This window comes from Meriones unguiculatus, chromosome 8 (genome assembly GCF_030254825.1).
Source record: "Meriones unguiculatus strain TT.TT164.6M chromosome 8, Bangor_MerUng_6.1, whole genome shotgun sequence".
Taxonomy (NCBI): domain Eukaryota; kingdom Metazoa; phylum Chordata; class Mammalia; order Rodentia; family Muridae; genus Meriones; species Meriones unguiculatus.
This window is the reverse complement of record NC_083356.1, coordinates 121,996,786-122,012,604: the sequence shown is the minus strand read 5'-3', so window position 1 is coordinate 122,012,604 and position 15,819 is coordinate 121,996,786. Positions and strand designations below refer to the sequence as shown.

General features: G+C 45.9%; 1 protein-coding gene across 1 annotated transcript in view; it reads left to right on the top strand.

Moving 5' to 3' along the window:
* The window catches only part of LOC110549836 (myosin-IIIb), a 159,775-nt gene that overhangs the window by 1,022 nt on the left and 142,934 nt on the right, over positions 1-15,819 (top strand). Inside the window, exons 2-4 of the mRNA XM_021639253.2 lie at positions 200-353; positions 2,616-2,704; positions 4,330-4,459. Of these exons, the coding sequence (XP_021494928.2) occupies positions 200-353; positions 2,616-2,704; positions 4,330-4,459 (373 nt within the window). The remainder of the gene's footprint in view (positions 1-199; positions 354-2,615; positions 2,705-4,329; positions 4,460-15,819) is intronic.

Here is a 15,819-nt window from a genome sequence, read left to right as displayed (position 1 = left end):
CCTACAATAGGCCACATTTAAATCACCCCCGAGGGCACAGCTTCAAGGCTGTAATGCATAGGTTCTTTTGCCATCTGCCCCAACATACCCAGTAACTCACACAACTCAATATGGCCAGCCCCAGGAAGTCCAGGCTGAGATGGCCTGGTGGCACAGAGGCCAGGTTCAGGCCAAAGAGCCACAGCCTGTTTCCTTCCAGATGGAGTACAAAAGTGAAGGCGTCGATGCCGTCCTTGTGCAGTATGAAGACAACCGCCCGCTCCTGGACATGTTCCTTCAAAAACCCTTGGGCCTTCTCGCACTTTTGGATGAGGAGAGCCGTTTCCCCCAAGCAACGGATCAGACCTTGGTTGGTAGGTACCTTTCAGGAGAAAGGCAGACATGATGAGAGGTACTTCGCTCGAGGCGTTAGCTGGATGTGTTTTAAGCTGTAAGCAGTTTACCCGTCTTACTTAGGACACTTAGTGGATTGTGAGAGCAGAGACTTGGGGTTCCGGAGAGACGGCTCAGAGGTTGAGAGAACTTGCTCTTGCTGAGTTCAGTTTCCATGGCTCATATCAAGCTGCTTACCACCTTTAGCTCCACTCACAGGGATTTTTAACCCCAGCTTCTGCCTTCCTCTGGCACCTGGGCGCATACAGTATACAAACAGGCAGAAGCACACCCATGCACATAAATACAAATTTAAATTAAGAAAATTAAAAATTGTGTTTAAATGAATTGCAATGTCCCGGTGGAATTTGTGGCTTAAATCTAGCACCAATCCCCAGCTCCCCCTCCCCATCCTCCTGTTCCTACCATCACAAATGCTATTATTTCCTTATGCTTATATCATCTTATGCCTTCCCCTCCCTTAGTTCTCATCATCAGTACTTCCTGATCTTCCTTTTACACTTCATCCTAGCCCGAAGGCTGAGAAGTGATCATGTATGGCCTCTTCGCAAACTTGTGCCATGTCTTCACCAGGCTCCTGTCAGCCTCTAGTCCCAGGCCGCACAGGAACCCTGTATTCCCAGACTCACAGTATCCCTGTTCTGCAGACAGTCCTGCTGCCTTGCCCTTTCCAAAGCCGACTTTTCTTAGGTTACTGGTATCTCCTGGATAGAGATATGTACCTCTGTCTGGCATCTAAATTTCTTTCCTTTTTACATCTATCTATCTATCTATCTATCTATCTATCTATCTATCTATCTATCTCCATCATCTGTCTATCATCTATCCATCCATCCATCCATCCATCCATCCATCCATCCATCCATCTCTCTAGCTTGTGTATAGGGGCCAGTCAGAGGACAACTTGTAAGAGTAGGTCCTGTCCCTCTACCTTGTCCTTGAACTTGGCTAATCAGGCAAGTGCCTTTACTGGCTGAGCCGTCTTGCCAGTCCATATCCAAGTTCTCCATCTCCACTCCTCCCTGCTCTACCCTTGTCCCTCATGAACTTTTTTTTTTTTTTGAATCTTCATTTTAAATGAGCTTTTGTCGTTATCTATGTTGTGATGTTAGAGGGCCTCGGGCCCCAGTTCCTTACCTGCCTTTAGTACCTAGTATGGTCCTCATGCTGGGCCCTCGGTCATACCCACAGTAATGTTTGTAGGTGGAGGGAGTAGAAAGTTTTGAACTCTTTCCTCAAATAGAAATCTACGTAAGGGAGACTCTTCAGAGTGTTGAGGTCAGCAGTTTTCTCTTTCCTGCACATTGCCCAAATGAAGCTAAGCTGGGGTTCTCTGCCCTGCTATCCCCCTGTTCCAGAGCTCCTTAGCAGAATCTAGTGTCCTCAGTGTCCACAGTAAGAGATTCCCAGAGATAGGAGGGGAATGCGGCTTCCTAACAGCAAAAGGAAGGCAAGATGGGGCGTGCCCATCTGAGCAGGGCTGCTTGGGGCTGGCCTGCAAGCCTTTATCCTGTGTGTCCAGCTAGAGGAGCAGATTTTTGTCTGAAAGAGCAAACAGTTTCCATTGTTTCTCTCCAACATGAAAATCCATACAAGTCAATTTTGAAATATTCTATTTAATATTCATACATTCATATGATGTGTTTGGATCAAATCCATCTCCGGTTCCTCCCCCTCCCAATTCTTCCCTTACTCCTCTGTACCACTGCTTTCCTCTTTCAGCAACCCCCTCCTCTGTAATACCCTCTGGGTCCATTTAAGTCTCTGTACGCATGAGTGTGGGGCCATTTCTTGAAGCATGTGTAGCCTCTCAGGGCCTGCATCCCTGAGGAAAACTGGCTCTTTCTCCCGCTAGCAACTATCAATTGCCAATGGTTCCTCAGCTAGAAGTGGGATTTCATGGGCCCCTCCCCCATGCTGAGATTTGGAGTTGGTTTCATCTTGTACAGGCCTTGTGAGCTGTGACACAGACACAGTCATAGAGTCCATGTCGGAGCTGTTGTGGGTTCGTGTGTGCAATTGCACAGTCATACACAGCAAATACCGTTTTCACTATGCACATCCACTTCCTCTGACTCTTTCCACCCCTTCTTCTGTGATGATCCCTGAGCCTTGGTGTGTGCTTGTGTGTGTGTGCGCGCGCGTGTGTGTGTGCGCGCACGTGTGTGCGTTATAGATATCCCGTTTAGAGATGAGCACTCCAGTCTCTTCTCTGCACACAGATAAGTTTGAAGATAATCTACGGTGCAAGTTCTTCTGGAGGCCCAAAGGAGTGGAGCTCTGTTTCGGCATTCAACACTATGCTGGACCGGTGAGAGGGGCAGGAGTTATGGGACCTAAGAATGACAGCATACCTGTGTCCCCCCAGTGGGGATGCTCATGAAGCTGCCTGCAGACTGCACTCTCCTTTTGAGTCTAGTCACCGTCCCCAAGTGTCCTCAGTGTGACATTTATAGATGTGATGGCCCGTGGAGCCACCTCCTGCTTCCCGCCTGGATGCTGGCCCAGAACTGACAGCTCTTGAGGCAGGAAACATACCACAGGCTTTACAGGGTTTATGGTCAGTGTTCACACTCTGAAGACACCTGGGATGAAGGTGACATGCCTATGGGCTGCTAGAAATGTCTGGTGAAAGGGCGCAATCTTCCTCATCCAGATGGTAAACTTTTAACATGTGAACTGGAACACCCGCTTTCCACGTATCATGCTTCCATTTCAATTTAAGCTCCCAAAGCTGATTGGTGACTGATTCAGGAAGCTGTCCAGCCCCATAGCCCACAGCTCACCGCTGTGTTTCTCCCAGATAAACCAATTCAATTGTGACCAGTTTCTATGAGGTTAATTGAGACCCTAGATCCAGGAAATGGGTGAGGTTCAATGAAAGACATTTAGGATGATCCTGCTGATGGGTCCAAATTATCTTCCAAAATATTATCCTCAGTTGAAAGTAAATTTACCTTCCATATTCTCTATGCCTCTCTTTCTTGTCCTCTGATATACATTTTTCTACTCTGTATCCATTTCTTTTGTTTTTTCCTTTCTAGGATCCTTTTGTCTCTGTTTGTAAATTCTTTGTTGAATTTATTATCTACTTATCTTAGTTAGGGTTGGTTATTATTCCATGAAGAAGAACCATGACCAAGCCACCTTTTCAAAGAAAGCTTTTAATTGGGGACTTTCTTTCAGTTTCAGAGGGTGGGTCCATGATCATCACAACAGGGAGCATAGTTGGGAGAGAGAGAGAGAGAGAGAGAGAGAGAGAGAGAGAGAGAGAGAGAAGAATCTGGGCCTGGCATGAGCTTTTGAAACCTCAGAGATCACCCCCAGTGACATACCTACTCCAACAAAGTCACACCTCCTAATCCCTCCTAAACAGTTCCACCAAACTGGGTCCCAAACATTCAAGTATATGAGCCTGTGTGGGTCATCCTCATTCAAACCACCACAGCACTCCAGATTTGTAGACTAGCCTTAAAAACACCTCTAAGTAGATTTCCTCATTGCTGAGAACCAAGCATCACTTAATCAGACTCCATGAGTGCTCTGTTAGCAGTGAGGGCATGGTGGTCATGAGCTGAAGGCCCATCTGTCCCAGTACGATGATTGCCCAACTTCATTCATCCCCTTGTTCAGCTCCTGCTTGCCTATCAGTAGAATGGGGGATGGATGTTTTATACATGATGAACTCTTGGTATTTTTAACAGTTTTTCTATTGTGCTATATCTTTAGTATGACCCTTTTCCTCCAAGATAATTGGACAAGAAGCTGAGATAAATGCACCTGTCAAAAGTACAACTCCCTTTTATCTGGTGCTCTGAGGTTGAAAGGCTGAGTGTAGTAAGATGAGTTTATCTAGTTCTGGGCAACAGCTACCCAGACAACTAGCCTTACTCAGTTGCCTTAGTTAACTTGCATACTTTGCTGTCTCTTTTCTAGGTACTATATGATGCTTCTGGTGTTCTGGAGAAAAACAGAGACACCCTCCCTGCTGATGTGGTTGTGGTCCTGAGGACTTCTGAGAACAAACTCCTTCAGCAACTGTTCTCAATCCCTTTGACCAAAACAGGTACCTGGGAAACCTCTCCCCCAAGCCTCAGTCTGATGCCTGTATGAGCCAAGGCGGTGTCTTTCAGTATCTAAATACTGCACACACACACACACACACACACACCAAGGCTCAGGGATCATCACTGCCCACACCAAATTTTCCCCTTTTGAAAAGACTTACTTCATTTTGTTTTGTGTTGTATGTCTGAGTGTTGTCCCTACGTGTATATCTATGTACCAAGCACATGTGTGGTGCCCACAGTTCTAGATTCCCTAGAACTGGAGTTAAGGATGGCTGTGAGCTGTGATATGGGTACTGAAACCAAATCTGAGTCCTCTGCAAGAGCAACAAGTGCTGAGCCATCTCTCCAGCTCAACATTGAACTTCTTTAGCCAGGGTCAGGGTTCTGCCTAAGTTCAAGAAAAGAGCATGGCTATTTATTTTGTAAGTTAACTCCTGAGAATTGTACTTGCACACACACACACACACACACACACACACACACACACACACACACTTTCCACATCATCTCTCAGCCTTCTCGCTTTCTCTGCCTCCTTTTAACTCTTCCTTTGATAAAACTGTATATTATCATTAATTGACACTAAGCATCTAGGCTTGACCTGGTTTACCTAGAGTTATTGAGATGATTCTTTCTATTCATAATATTCCAAGTAAAGAGGGCATGCCACATCAAAGATCTTATCACGAGCCCCTCAGAGATTACCTGGTCCAGTTCCCACCCAGGACCCAGTGTCTACTCTGTCATCCCCTAAACAACCAGCAACATCCATGGCATCACTTGCTGACAGTCAACCTAAAATGTCGTTCTGTGAGTCCTCATGCCAGGGAGCAGTACACCACGGCCCCACAGGGGAGCTCCAGCTCTTTTCTGTGTTGCCAAATGGATTCTCACTGGGCCAGGCTCCTTTGATTTACCTGGGATCCAGTTGTCTCCATCTGGGCAGGCCAGTCAGACCTCTTCTCCCTGCTCTGCTCCTAAGGGCTTTGCATTTTTGAGGCTGTCTGGAAACAGCTGTGGATGTGCTTTTGTGAATGAGTGGGAGAGCCTTTTTAAAAATCACTCCTTCCTTCTTTTTCCTAAAATCATTGGCACCCGTGTGTCTCACCTGTGACATTTTCAAGTTGGAACGGAACTGTCATCATGTGTGAATGTATAATAGACAGAGTAATGAAAGGTGCGAATAAGAAAGAACAAAAAGGCTAGTCTGCAGCCTCTACCTCTCTCGATGAAGTAACTTAACTACCTTCAATCATGTTCCCGGGGTACTCAGTGCCCAGCCAAAGTCTGTTGCCAACTCCTTGGCTGCAGCCAGGATTGATTCATACGGACCCCTGGGTTCTGGAGGGCAGGCGTGGGCAGAGCTGGCTGGGGCTTTCCCGCTGGAGCTCGGACTCCTCTGCAGCTGGTTTCTGGGCAGAAGCAGAGATGATGCCATTATTAACAGAGCTGAGAGTCCCTGAAATAAAATCTGCCTGGAGGACCCTTCAGCTGGCATTTGCGCTCTCCCAAAAAACGTGAATAGTGACTTGTCAAATCTGTTTGTGATTTTGGAATTTACTTCAGCCTGTGGCGAAAGAAAAGCAAGTTCCTAGTCTTGAGCACTAGGTGTCTCTAGGCAGAAAGCAAAGCTCTGCCATGAGCCCCTGCTCTCCCTGCAGTCACGCCAACGCGGGAGGGAAACACAGAGGGGCCTTTTCCATTTCTTGACTTTGATTGTTAAACTGCCTTCTAGACAGCTTACTTTTTCTGATTTTTCCCTGGAAATGGAACCCCACATCATCCAGGAGTTACAAAAGTGGGTATTGAGAGAGAGACACACACAGACAGACAGACAGAGATGAAGACAGAGAGACACAGAGACACAGAGAGACAGAGACAAAGACAGAGAGACAGGCGCAGAGAAACCGACACACAGAGAGAGACGGAGAGAGGAAACAAATGTGGTGTCCTAGCAAGCTTCTCTGTAATTTTGAGTTGTGTACTGTGCTGCTAAGTTTTTAAATTGAAAGTTCACTTTTCTTCATATTCTGGATAATATCAAGAAGCCACATATAAGCATCAGAACTAACAAGCAAGAGTCTGTTTGTTGCTTTCTGGACTTACTCATGCAAAAATACATTCAGTTAACAGACAGGAAAAGTCCCCCGTTGTCCTATTTGAGACAACAGGAGGTGACAGCAGAGTTACTACAGTGTGCTATTAGAGAAACTAGAACTTTCTCACACCTTCACTTTCTGTCTGGAACTGGGCCCCAGTTTATTGCCTTATAATGATAAATGTCCTCAGATCTCCATTCAAAAGTGACAATGTGTCCTCCATCAAATGACAGAATGTTAATGAGGCTTGTAAAATCTGAAACATCCATCACGATCTATCATCTTTCTGTCTGTCTGTCTGTCGATCAGTGTAGTATAGCCTTTGAAGACAAACCTATTGTCTTCACTGAAATTGAAAGCATTTGTTTCAGGTGCATGCCTGTCTCTTTGAAGGGGAAAGAGGCCATCCAGTGCTGCTTCAGACAAAGGAGGCCCCAGTTATTCTGGCAAAATCATCCCAGTGCTTACTCTCCCTCCCCCGCCCATTGTTTAGGTCATTTTATTTACCCTGCTTCAAGAGTTAAATATATGGTTAAGAGCACTTGCTACTCTTGTAGAGGAACCAAGCACTATCCCCAGGCCCTACATGGTGGCTCAGAACTATCTATGACTCCAGTACCAGGAAACCTGATGCCCTCTTCTGACCTCCACAGGCACCAGGCACACATATAGTCCATATACATACATGCGGGCCAAACACTCATCCACATAAAATAAAATAAATAAATCTGAAAATACAGCAACAAACATACGATTGGCACCCTAGGTGGTGCTGGCCATGCTCCGGTGCTCTGGCTCGTGTCTCAGGGGTGGGCACCTGGACGCTTGCTTCATAGTAGTCACTGTGCTGTGAATGTATGCCTTGCACACTCTTCCGTGAACATTCTATTTCATAGTAATGTGGGCTTTTGCCCAAAGCTAAGGAAAGCCCCTTAAAATTCAAAGGAAAACTTTAATTTCACTATCAAAGAATTCCTTCCAGCTAAGTGCAGGTTAGCTAGACTGAAACTGTCCTTTGCTTCCAAAGTCAGGCATCAGAGTGCCCCAGGCTGGCTTTCTTGCCTGTTGAAGGGAGCCTCTTCCCTGGGCGGCCAGGCAGGTAGCACTCCCTTCATTAGTGGATATGGAGAGGGTGTCTCGGCTTAGTTTCTAAGTAAGGTTGAAAAGATCAACACCTGACTCTGTGTATCGCTCTGTTAGCTTTCCATGACTAGAACAAACTACCAGAGATAACCAACTCCTGAAGACAAAAGATGGATTTGTTTGTGTGTTTCTCACAGTGTTAGGGGTTTCTGTGCGTGATCAGTTAGCTCTGCTGGTTTGGGAATGGGGTAGCATCATGGCAGGTGTGTCTGGTAGAGCAAAATCTCCTTTGTCTTGAAAGAAAGGAAAAAGACCACGTTTCCATCATCCCCTGTAGGGAGACACCCCCACGGATCTGAAGACCACTCACTTGCCCTGTCTCTTAAAGGCTGCACCTGCTGGTGGTACCAAGGGTGGAGACCACGCCTTGACACATGGGCCTTCGGGAGGCATTCTCCATCCCAGCTACCACAGTGTGACATCAGAGATAGTAACCACACGGCATTTTCCCTCTGCCTCCTTCAGCTTCTGTGTCCACGCTGACTGCGAAAGGGATTGAACATGCAGAGTGAGACCATGCAGCCTGGGGTGGCCAGGAGACAGGGCCATGCCTGTGTTCTCCAGCACCAGCCACCTCTGGTGGGAAAGGTGCCTATGCTGAGGGACGCTCTCGTTGCCTGCTTCCCAGTCACCAATGGGTAAACTGAGGCAGCCACGGTCAGCATGGAGTCTTTCCCTTTGGGCATGCTGGCACATGTTTCAGACATGGTGATATCTCCTATGTAATTCTTCCTGTTTATTAGAAGTTCTAAGGTGGCTTTGTGGGTAAAAAATTTGACATGGCAGCAGAGACACATTCTAATCTTTCAGCTGAATGAAACGGAAAATTCTCAAACGGAATGATCCAGGCAGAAGAACAGTAGAAGGAAACATATTCCAAGACAGTATCAGGGCACACTTTCCCATTTGCAAAATGCCCTGTTGTTTATTAGCAAACTGGATAAAGGTAAAAAAGGCTCGGGGGAGGGAGGAGAAGAAGTTGAAAAGGAACTTGAAAGATTATCTCTATATTTGGACCAGATACTCTGACTTATGAGTAGCAGTTTGGGGTCTTAAAGGAGTTAAGAGCTTGGGAGAAACTAGAAGGAAAAAGAAAAGCAAGAAAATGAGAGGGAGCATTCTGTAACCTCAAAGACTAGGCTGGTTTCAGAGTCCAGAGCTGAGTTCTGGCCCCATTACCTTCTGCCTGAGGTCCTGCACATCTCTCCTTGGAAGTGGCATTTTAGTAAAATAATGCTCTCCCTCTCTTGGCTTCCATTTGTTGCTCTTTGAATTTGGAATGCAGACAGCAGTGCCTACCATCTTACAGATCTTTAAGGTGTGATTATACTTTGAAGAGCAGGTGAAGTCATTGGAATCCTGATTCTGTAACTCTCAAACTGAGCAGCATTAAGCCCTGAAGAGGGCGCCAGTGGGTTTCTCCTTCTAGCTTACTCCTCTGCTCAGACGGTTCAGCAGACAGGTTGGGAGGAGGACCAGCAGTGGCAGAGCCGGGACCACACACACAGCACAGGGCCTGCTTCTTCCTAAAGTGGAGGCCCAGATGACTTTTGTCCCATCAGGGGTCCGTGGAGAGCGAGCTCCTTGTCACACAGAGGAGACTCTCTTCTTCCCGTGTAGCCCGAGAGTGGCCTGTCAACATGTCAACAGATAATCATGTAGTTAGCAAAAAACATGGAGCTCTGATTCCACACATAAGTTCCACTTTCCAGAAGGAATAGAAGAAAGTTCTGGCCAGAAAAGTCAGAGACAAGTAGTGCTGTAGTACTGAAGTTTTAAAAAAATGTATAAAGCGTGACAAATAAATATTTATAAAAACCATATACATAATATATACATATTGAGTAGAAGTGAGAAGTAGGATGTCGTGGGTCATAATAGGGAAGAGAAGGTTATGGGTTAAGATGGAAAAGGATGTCTGACTAAACGAAGGCTTCTTGGAAGAAGGGTTTTGTTTTTTTTTGTTGTTTTTTTTTTTTTTTTTTTTTTTCAATAAGAAAGTAGAGAAAATTGGACAGCATAAGCCAGAGACTGCAGGCCTCAGGAGAGAGGGAGGTAAGGTAGATGACTAAGTGAACAGGACCCTGAGGGAAAAACTTCTAAACAGAGCAATGGTGTGAGGAGGAAGCTAGATGGGAAAGGCGGGGCTCTGCTCAGCAGGGCAGCCTCAGGATGCTAGTTTGAATTTCTGGAGGCAGTCAAGGTGTCCCTTAGGCAGAACAGCTTCAGGATGAGAGGGACATGAAGGACAGGCTGATTGGAGGCAGCATTTCATTCAAACTGGCACACACCAGCTCTGTCAGCTCAACACACTGCAGGGCCAAGGCTAGCCAGCTGGCCCATGCAGCTAGGAGGCTGTCTTCAGGATGCTTCATACAGGTGATCACAGACAGGTGTTGGGGTTCTTCTGACAGGTGGAGATGAGATAAATCTGGGCTATTTTTTTTCACTGATGAGTCTTCCCATGTGACAGTTCTGATATTACACAGTGGAGAAACTGGAGGCAGGGGAGCACCTGCCCAAAGCTATCTTGCTGATGACCAGACTCATCAGAAGAAGGTCACCGTGGAAGACAAGGGCCAAGTAAGGCAGTGGCTACTGGTCCTACAACTATCAGGAGATCCTTCCAGCACCAGCCCGGGACGGAGGGCACTGGTAGAGTCAGTCACTTAGGAATAACAGACATAGTGAATGTCATCTCACAGTGGACACTCAGAGCTGTGCGGCTAAGCGCTTTCTTTGGTCTACCTAGCGTGGCCATTCTGCCTTGTGCGGTAGAGCTGTGTGCCTCTCTGCTAAGACCTAGCAGCAAGAGACTTGAGACAGAGCTTTCTGTTCCGCGTATAGGCAGAGCACTTACCCAGCACGCCGGTGTTGCTTGGCAGATCTTACTATCTGGGTGACTTCTGCTCCCCACTCCAAGCTCCCCACCATACCTCCCTTCCACACCCCAAGCCCAGCTTCACTCCCTAGGGAAATTCTGGGTTGGGTGAAATGCTTGGCTCCTCTGGAATGTGAGTTTCTGGAGACAAGGGAAGGGAGACATCTCCTCCCAGCTATTAGAGAGGAGCTGGGGCTCTGGGGCTCTAGGCAGCCCCAGAGCCATTTGTAATTGGCATTTCCTGGTAGTCCCAAGAGCACTTAAAGGAAACCTGGATGGTCTGTGATTTACCGTGGTGGCTGCCGCCTGCCAGATCCTGGGGTTTCTTTTAATAAACTGCAAGCTTCAGAAGGAACTCCACTCAGAACCCCATGTTCCCAGTCTAGAGACAAGTGTGAGGCCCCTAGCACTCCCTGGGATGGCAGATGTGACCACAGCCACTCTGGCATCTGAATGGGATTTTGGAGCCTCCCAGGGAGGAGGCCCAGGACAGATGGTGCCAGGAAGCACCAGCACACAGGAGCAGAGTGTCCTGGAACCACGGCCTAGGGTTCCTTGCGGCTGGCGGACATGTGCACACACTCCAGATCAGTACTCACGGTCTGGCCTGGAGCTTCAGAGGCCTGTGAGTTCCCCAGGAGCCCCAGCCTCCATGGGCTGGGACAGGTTGAAGGATGAAGCAGAGTCCATAGCCACAGGAGAAATCCCACACATCCTCTCCTGGCTCTTTCTCCACTTGTTAATGGCGTTCAGTCCTCGTCCATAAGGATCCGGTCTTCGTTAGATTCCATAAGGCCAAGTGTGTGGTGTGGTGGAGGGAAGAAAGTCCCCCCTAGAAACTCTCCATTTCCCCCTACCTCCAAGCCTGTAGGCCTTGATTTCTCTTCGCCAAGTCAAATACAGCAGCTTCAGTGCTTCTTTCCCCTTAAAATTTTCTATGCAGTTTCTCCCACCCCATTAACTAGGTTTGGAAAGTAGCCAGCTAGCTGAGGACTCTGAGCCAGTATCTGGCCACAGCATCCACAGGTGCTGAGGGGTTTTGTACCAAGAAAAGCTTTAGTTACTAGGGACCCCTACCAATCTGTAGCCTAAGAGCTAATGTATGAAATGTCTCTTGGATTTCTCTAGAGAAGGGTGGCATGTGTTACAAAGAAATAGGTAAAACTAATTTCAGTGGTATATTTAAATTATAGGTGAAAAATGTTATTGAACAGGTAATCAGCCTAAACTGAGATCTTTAACTTTGGTACTTTCTTCAAATGCTGATGTGTGTTTTACATTGATGCCATATCTCGGTACAGACCAGCTACATCTTACAGGCTCTGTATCAGCCGTGTGACCCGTGTGCTGTGGGGAATCCTTGCCCTGCCACAGAAGTGCCTTATACTTGCTCTCAGAGAGAAATGCACACATGCCAAGATCACAGTGGTTCTCCAGAAAGAAATGCCAGGTGACAGGCCAGGTGCTGCTGTTGGCGCTTCTCTTTTTACATTTATTTATTTATTAAAAGTGTGTGTGTGTGGGAGAGAGAAAGAGTGGGAGAGAGAGAGTACAGCATGTGTGTACAGGTGCCTCTGGAGTCCAGAAAGAGCGTGTCAAATCCCCAGGAGCTGGAGTTACAGGTGGTTGTGAACTGTGCCTGTGGGTGCTGGGAACTGAACTCTGAAAGACCAGCCAGTGCTCTTTACCACAGAGTCATCTTTCTGGACCCTTGTTTCATTTGTTTATCAAATATATATCTTTTAATATGCAGACTTCCTGCCATTTCCCAATGTGTGAGAGAAATTATTGTTCGAGTTTTGCAGAGTTCCAGAAAAGGGTAACACTTATGTGGCTCTCATCATACATAGACACGTCTAGTATTTTCAGGACGAAACAGTGCTTTTCACAGCTTCATGAAATGGAGAAATTGTGGGATCTGAAGGAATTTATGGCTGAAGCCTGCCGACAAAGTTGAATAGTACCCACGCCAGGAGTGAGGATTGAAAGAAATAAAGCAAGACACGAGAGATCAGCTCTAGAGGACTGTCAGTGAATACTGCAGCCCCGAATTTATTCAAAAGCTCCTTTTTATAGGCAAAGCAAAACAAGTCACATCAATACAAGGAAGGGGTTCATGGACCAGCCAAATTTGTTTTCTTAGATCCCTTCCCTGGATAGCAGAAATGGTGCAAGGTCACACAAACAAGTTAAAGGAACTTGGCAAAACATCCTACTTAACTTTATTCCAAGGTAAAGACAGGGTGAAAATTTTTGCTGAATACTCAATAACAAAGGAGCTTGCCAAGCAAGCAGCTCTCCACAAATTCAAGAAAAATGGAAGGGTGCGTGTGTCTGTGTGTATGCATACACACTCATGTAGGTACATATATGTTCTGTGTTTGGGCATGTATGTATGCATCTGTATGTGTCCATATAGATACGTGAGTGACCTTGTATGTGAGCCAGAGGTAACTTCCTTAATTTCAATCTCTTCCCCACTTTTGTTTGTTTGTTTTGCTTTTTGAGACAGGATTTCTCTGCATAGCCCTGGCTGTCCTGGAACTCACAGAGATCCACCTGCCTCTGCCTCCTGAGTGTATACCACCATGCCCTATTTTTTTGAGACAGTGTTTCTCCCTGAGCCTGGATAGAATGGCCATGTAGGAAGCTGCAGGAATCCCCCTGACTCCCCAGCGCTCCAATGTTGGAGGCATATGCTGGCTCACCAGCTTTTTATGTGTGTGCCCTTTGGAGACTGATCCATCTCCCCCCTCCCAAGTGAGAGATTCTCATGATAAAAAAAATGTGGAAAATAACGATTATGAAAGTCCAGAAGGATCTTTACTACTGAAAGACCTGGATGGATCTTATGTAGAAGCACAGCCAAGGCAGCTGTAAGATATTTTTGTGTGAAAACATCTGAAGGGTAGAAGCTCCGTGGACCCCACCAAGACTCTGCAGAGCCCAGGTCTTTCTTCCTTGTCTTCTTTGTCTAGGACTCTCTTCTAGTGGGGAGCTGAAATCCATCTTCCAAAGTTCCTCTGGTGTTCCTAGTTCTAGAGAGGTCCCTGATGCTGCCCCATCCTAGAAGAGAAAAAATAAAACAAAACCTAAAACAAAGCTGGGTGGTGACAGTACACATCTTTTAATCCCAGCATTTGGGGATGCAGGCAGCAGAGGCAGGCAGATCTGTGTGAGTTTGAGGCCAGCCTGGTCTACAGAGCTAGTTCTAGGACAGCCAGGGCTACAGAGAAATCTTGTCTTGAAAAAGCAAAGCAAACAAACAAAAAGCCTAAAGCAAGTAATAATAATGAGTTGTAAAAAGGCGTCCACTAGGAAACGTAGTGTCTGCTGTTAAGTCATCTTTGCTGCTGTTCCCATGTGACTATTTCCTGTGTTGCTCCAAATTCCGTTAGGAAAGCACCTTTTGTGTTTAAGTGGTTCAATTTAGGGCCATTTTGTTTTATTTATTTAATGATCATGTCAAGTATAGGAACTATGGCAGCCTTGATTTTTTTCAAATGGCCAGAAATATACGAAAAACATTAATTCTGCCTTTCTCTGCCAGTATTCTCATTCATAGAGAAGAAAAATGTTCCTGTTTAAGATGAAAGAATCATCCCTTTTATTTTTCCTATTTATTTCATATTTCAGTAGCTCACACTGGAGAAAAGGTCCCACAGTTTAAAATTATAGTTTATTAATTTATTCCGCTATAAAATCTCTTTATAGTGTAGCTCTCAGTTCACTCTCAGCCACCCACCTTCCTAAAAGCTAACCTTGGGCTCCTTAAAGAAAGCAACTAGAAACAAAGCCATTGTGCTCTTAATCTCACTCCTTAGATACAATACAGATCAAAACTTCACACTCTGCCCCACCCCTTAGGAATCTGGGGCATGTTCACAGACTCTGTATTCTTTCTCTTCAGAACCCAAGACCATCTTCTAACCGTCTGGTCCATATGTTAGATACACATAAAGTTAATCATTTTGCTTTGGTGCCAGTGTGTGCAAAGCAAAGCTTTAAGCCCCAGCTGTGCAGAGTAACAATTATGAAATTTACTGGCTCGCATATGTGAGGCGTTCATAAATGAAATTAAATGTTGCCTAACTGAACTGGAGTGTAGGACCCTGGGAGAGAGGACCGCTGAGATTTTATCGAGATCCAATGTAAGTGGAGTGGGTTCTGTTTCTCGAACTCCACAGGGGTAGATCACATTATAAGGAAACCACATGAACTGTCTTCCAGTTGATAAGGTTTGACTTAACCATCTCAACTGACTTCTGGGTAATCATTGGGATCTCTAGTTGGCTGATCTGATTTAGTCTGTAAGTGCTCCCATCCCCAATTCATATCATCTATGGGGTGCAATCAGTTCCATCAGTTTCATTCAGCCATTCAGTGGCTTGCCTGTGATATTAAAATGCCTGAAACAAGCACAGTTGGATTTAGACAGGAGTGAGTGCTGGTGGGACTTTCTGGTCATTGCTGCTCGGCTCTCTGACCTTAAGCAAGATGCTTTAGCATCCTTTGGCTTAGTTTCCTTCCTTTTTAGGCTGATTAATTTTAGATCCTTGGTGTAGTGTCTACCACATTGTAAATACTCAGTAAATATCAGTATTTAGTGGATTAAAAATAATCCAGTTTCAACAGTTATTTCCTTATTCACCAGAAATTGTAAAGTAAAGCAATAGCTAATATCATGCAATGCTATAAATGCTCTGTGTTGTTGATAGCTTATGACTTCCAGCTTTTAAGAGTTGTGCATTCAGAGGATAAACAGGTAAAGAATAAAGTAAGCTCTCAACTCTTAAACCCTCAACGTATTTACTTCTTAACTTCCGAGTTAATTGTCCAGCCCAACACTAATGAGGCTCTAGGCAACAGGAAAAAAAAATGGGTTTTCCATGATATTCTACTTAAATGGAACCCTTAACTGATAGCATTCCCACAACTTTCAAAACACGTGCTGGAGAAACGATGACTTAGTCTCTGAATTGATGACTCAGTCACACTTGGCTAGAACTTGACCAGCCGGCACCCCAGAGGTCCCACGTGGCCTCCACCAGCCTGCCTGTACTGCCAACACCTGCACCTTTGTTGCAACTTCAACTCTGTTAACTATAAACTAAACAGGACCACGTTCCACTCCGGGCTCAGTAAACATCTGTCCAGCTCTCTAGATGATAAAAGCCAGGTAGTAAAAGCACGCCAGTGGCAAGTCTGAGACAAAGCCCAGGCAGTTTGACCC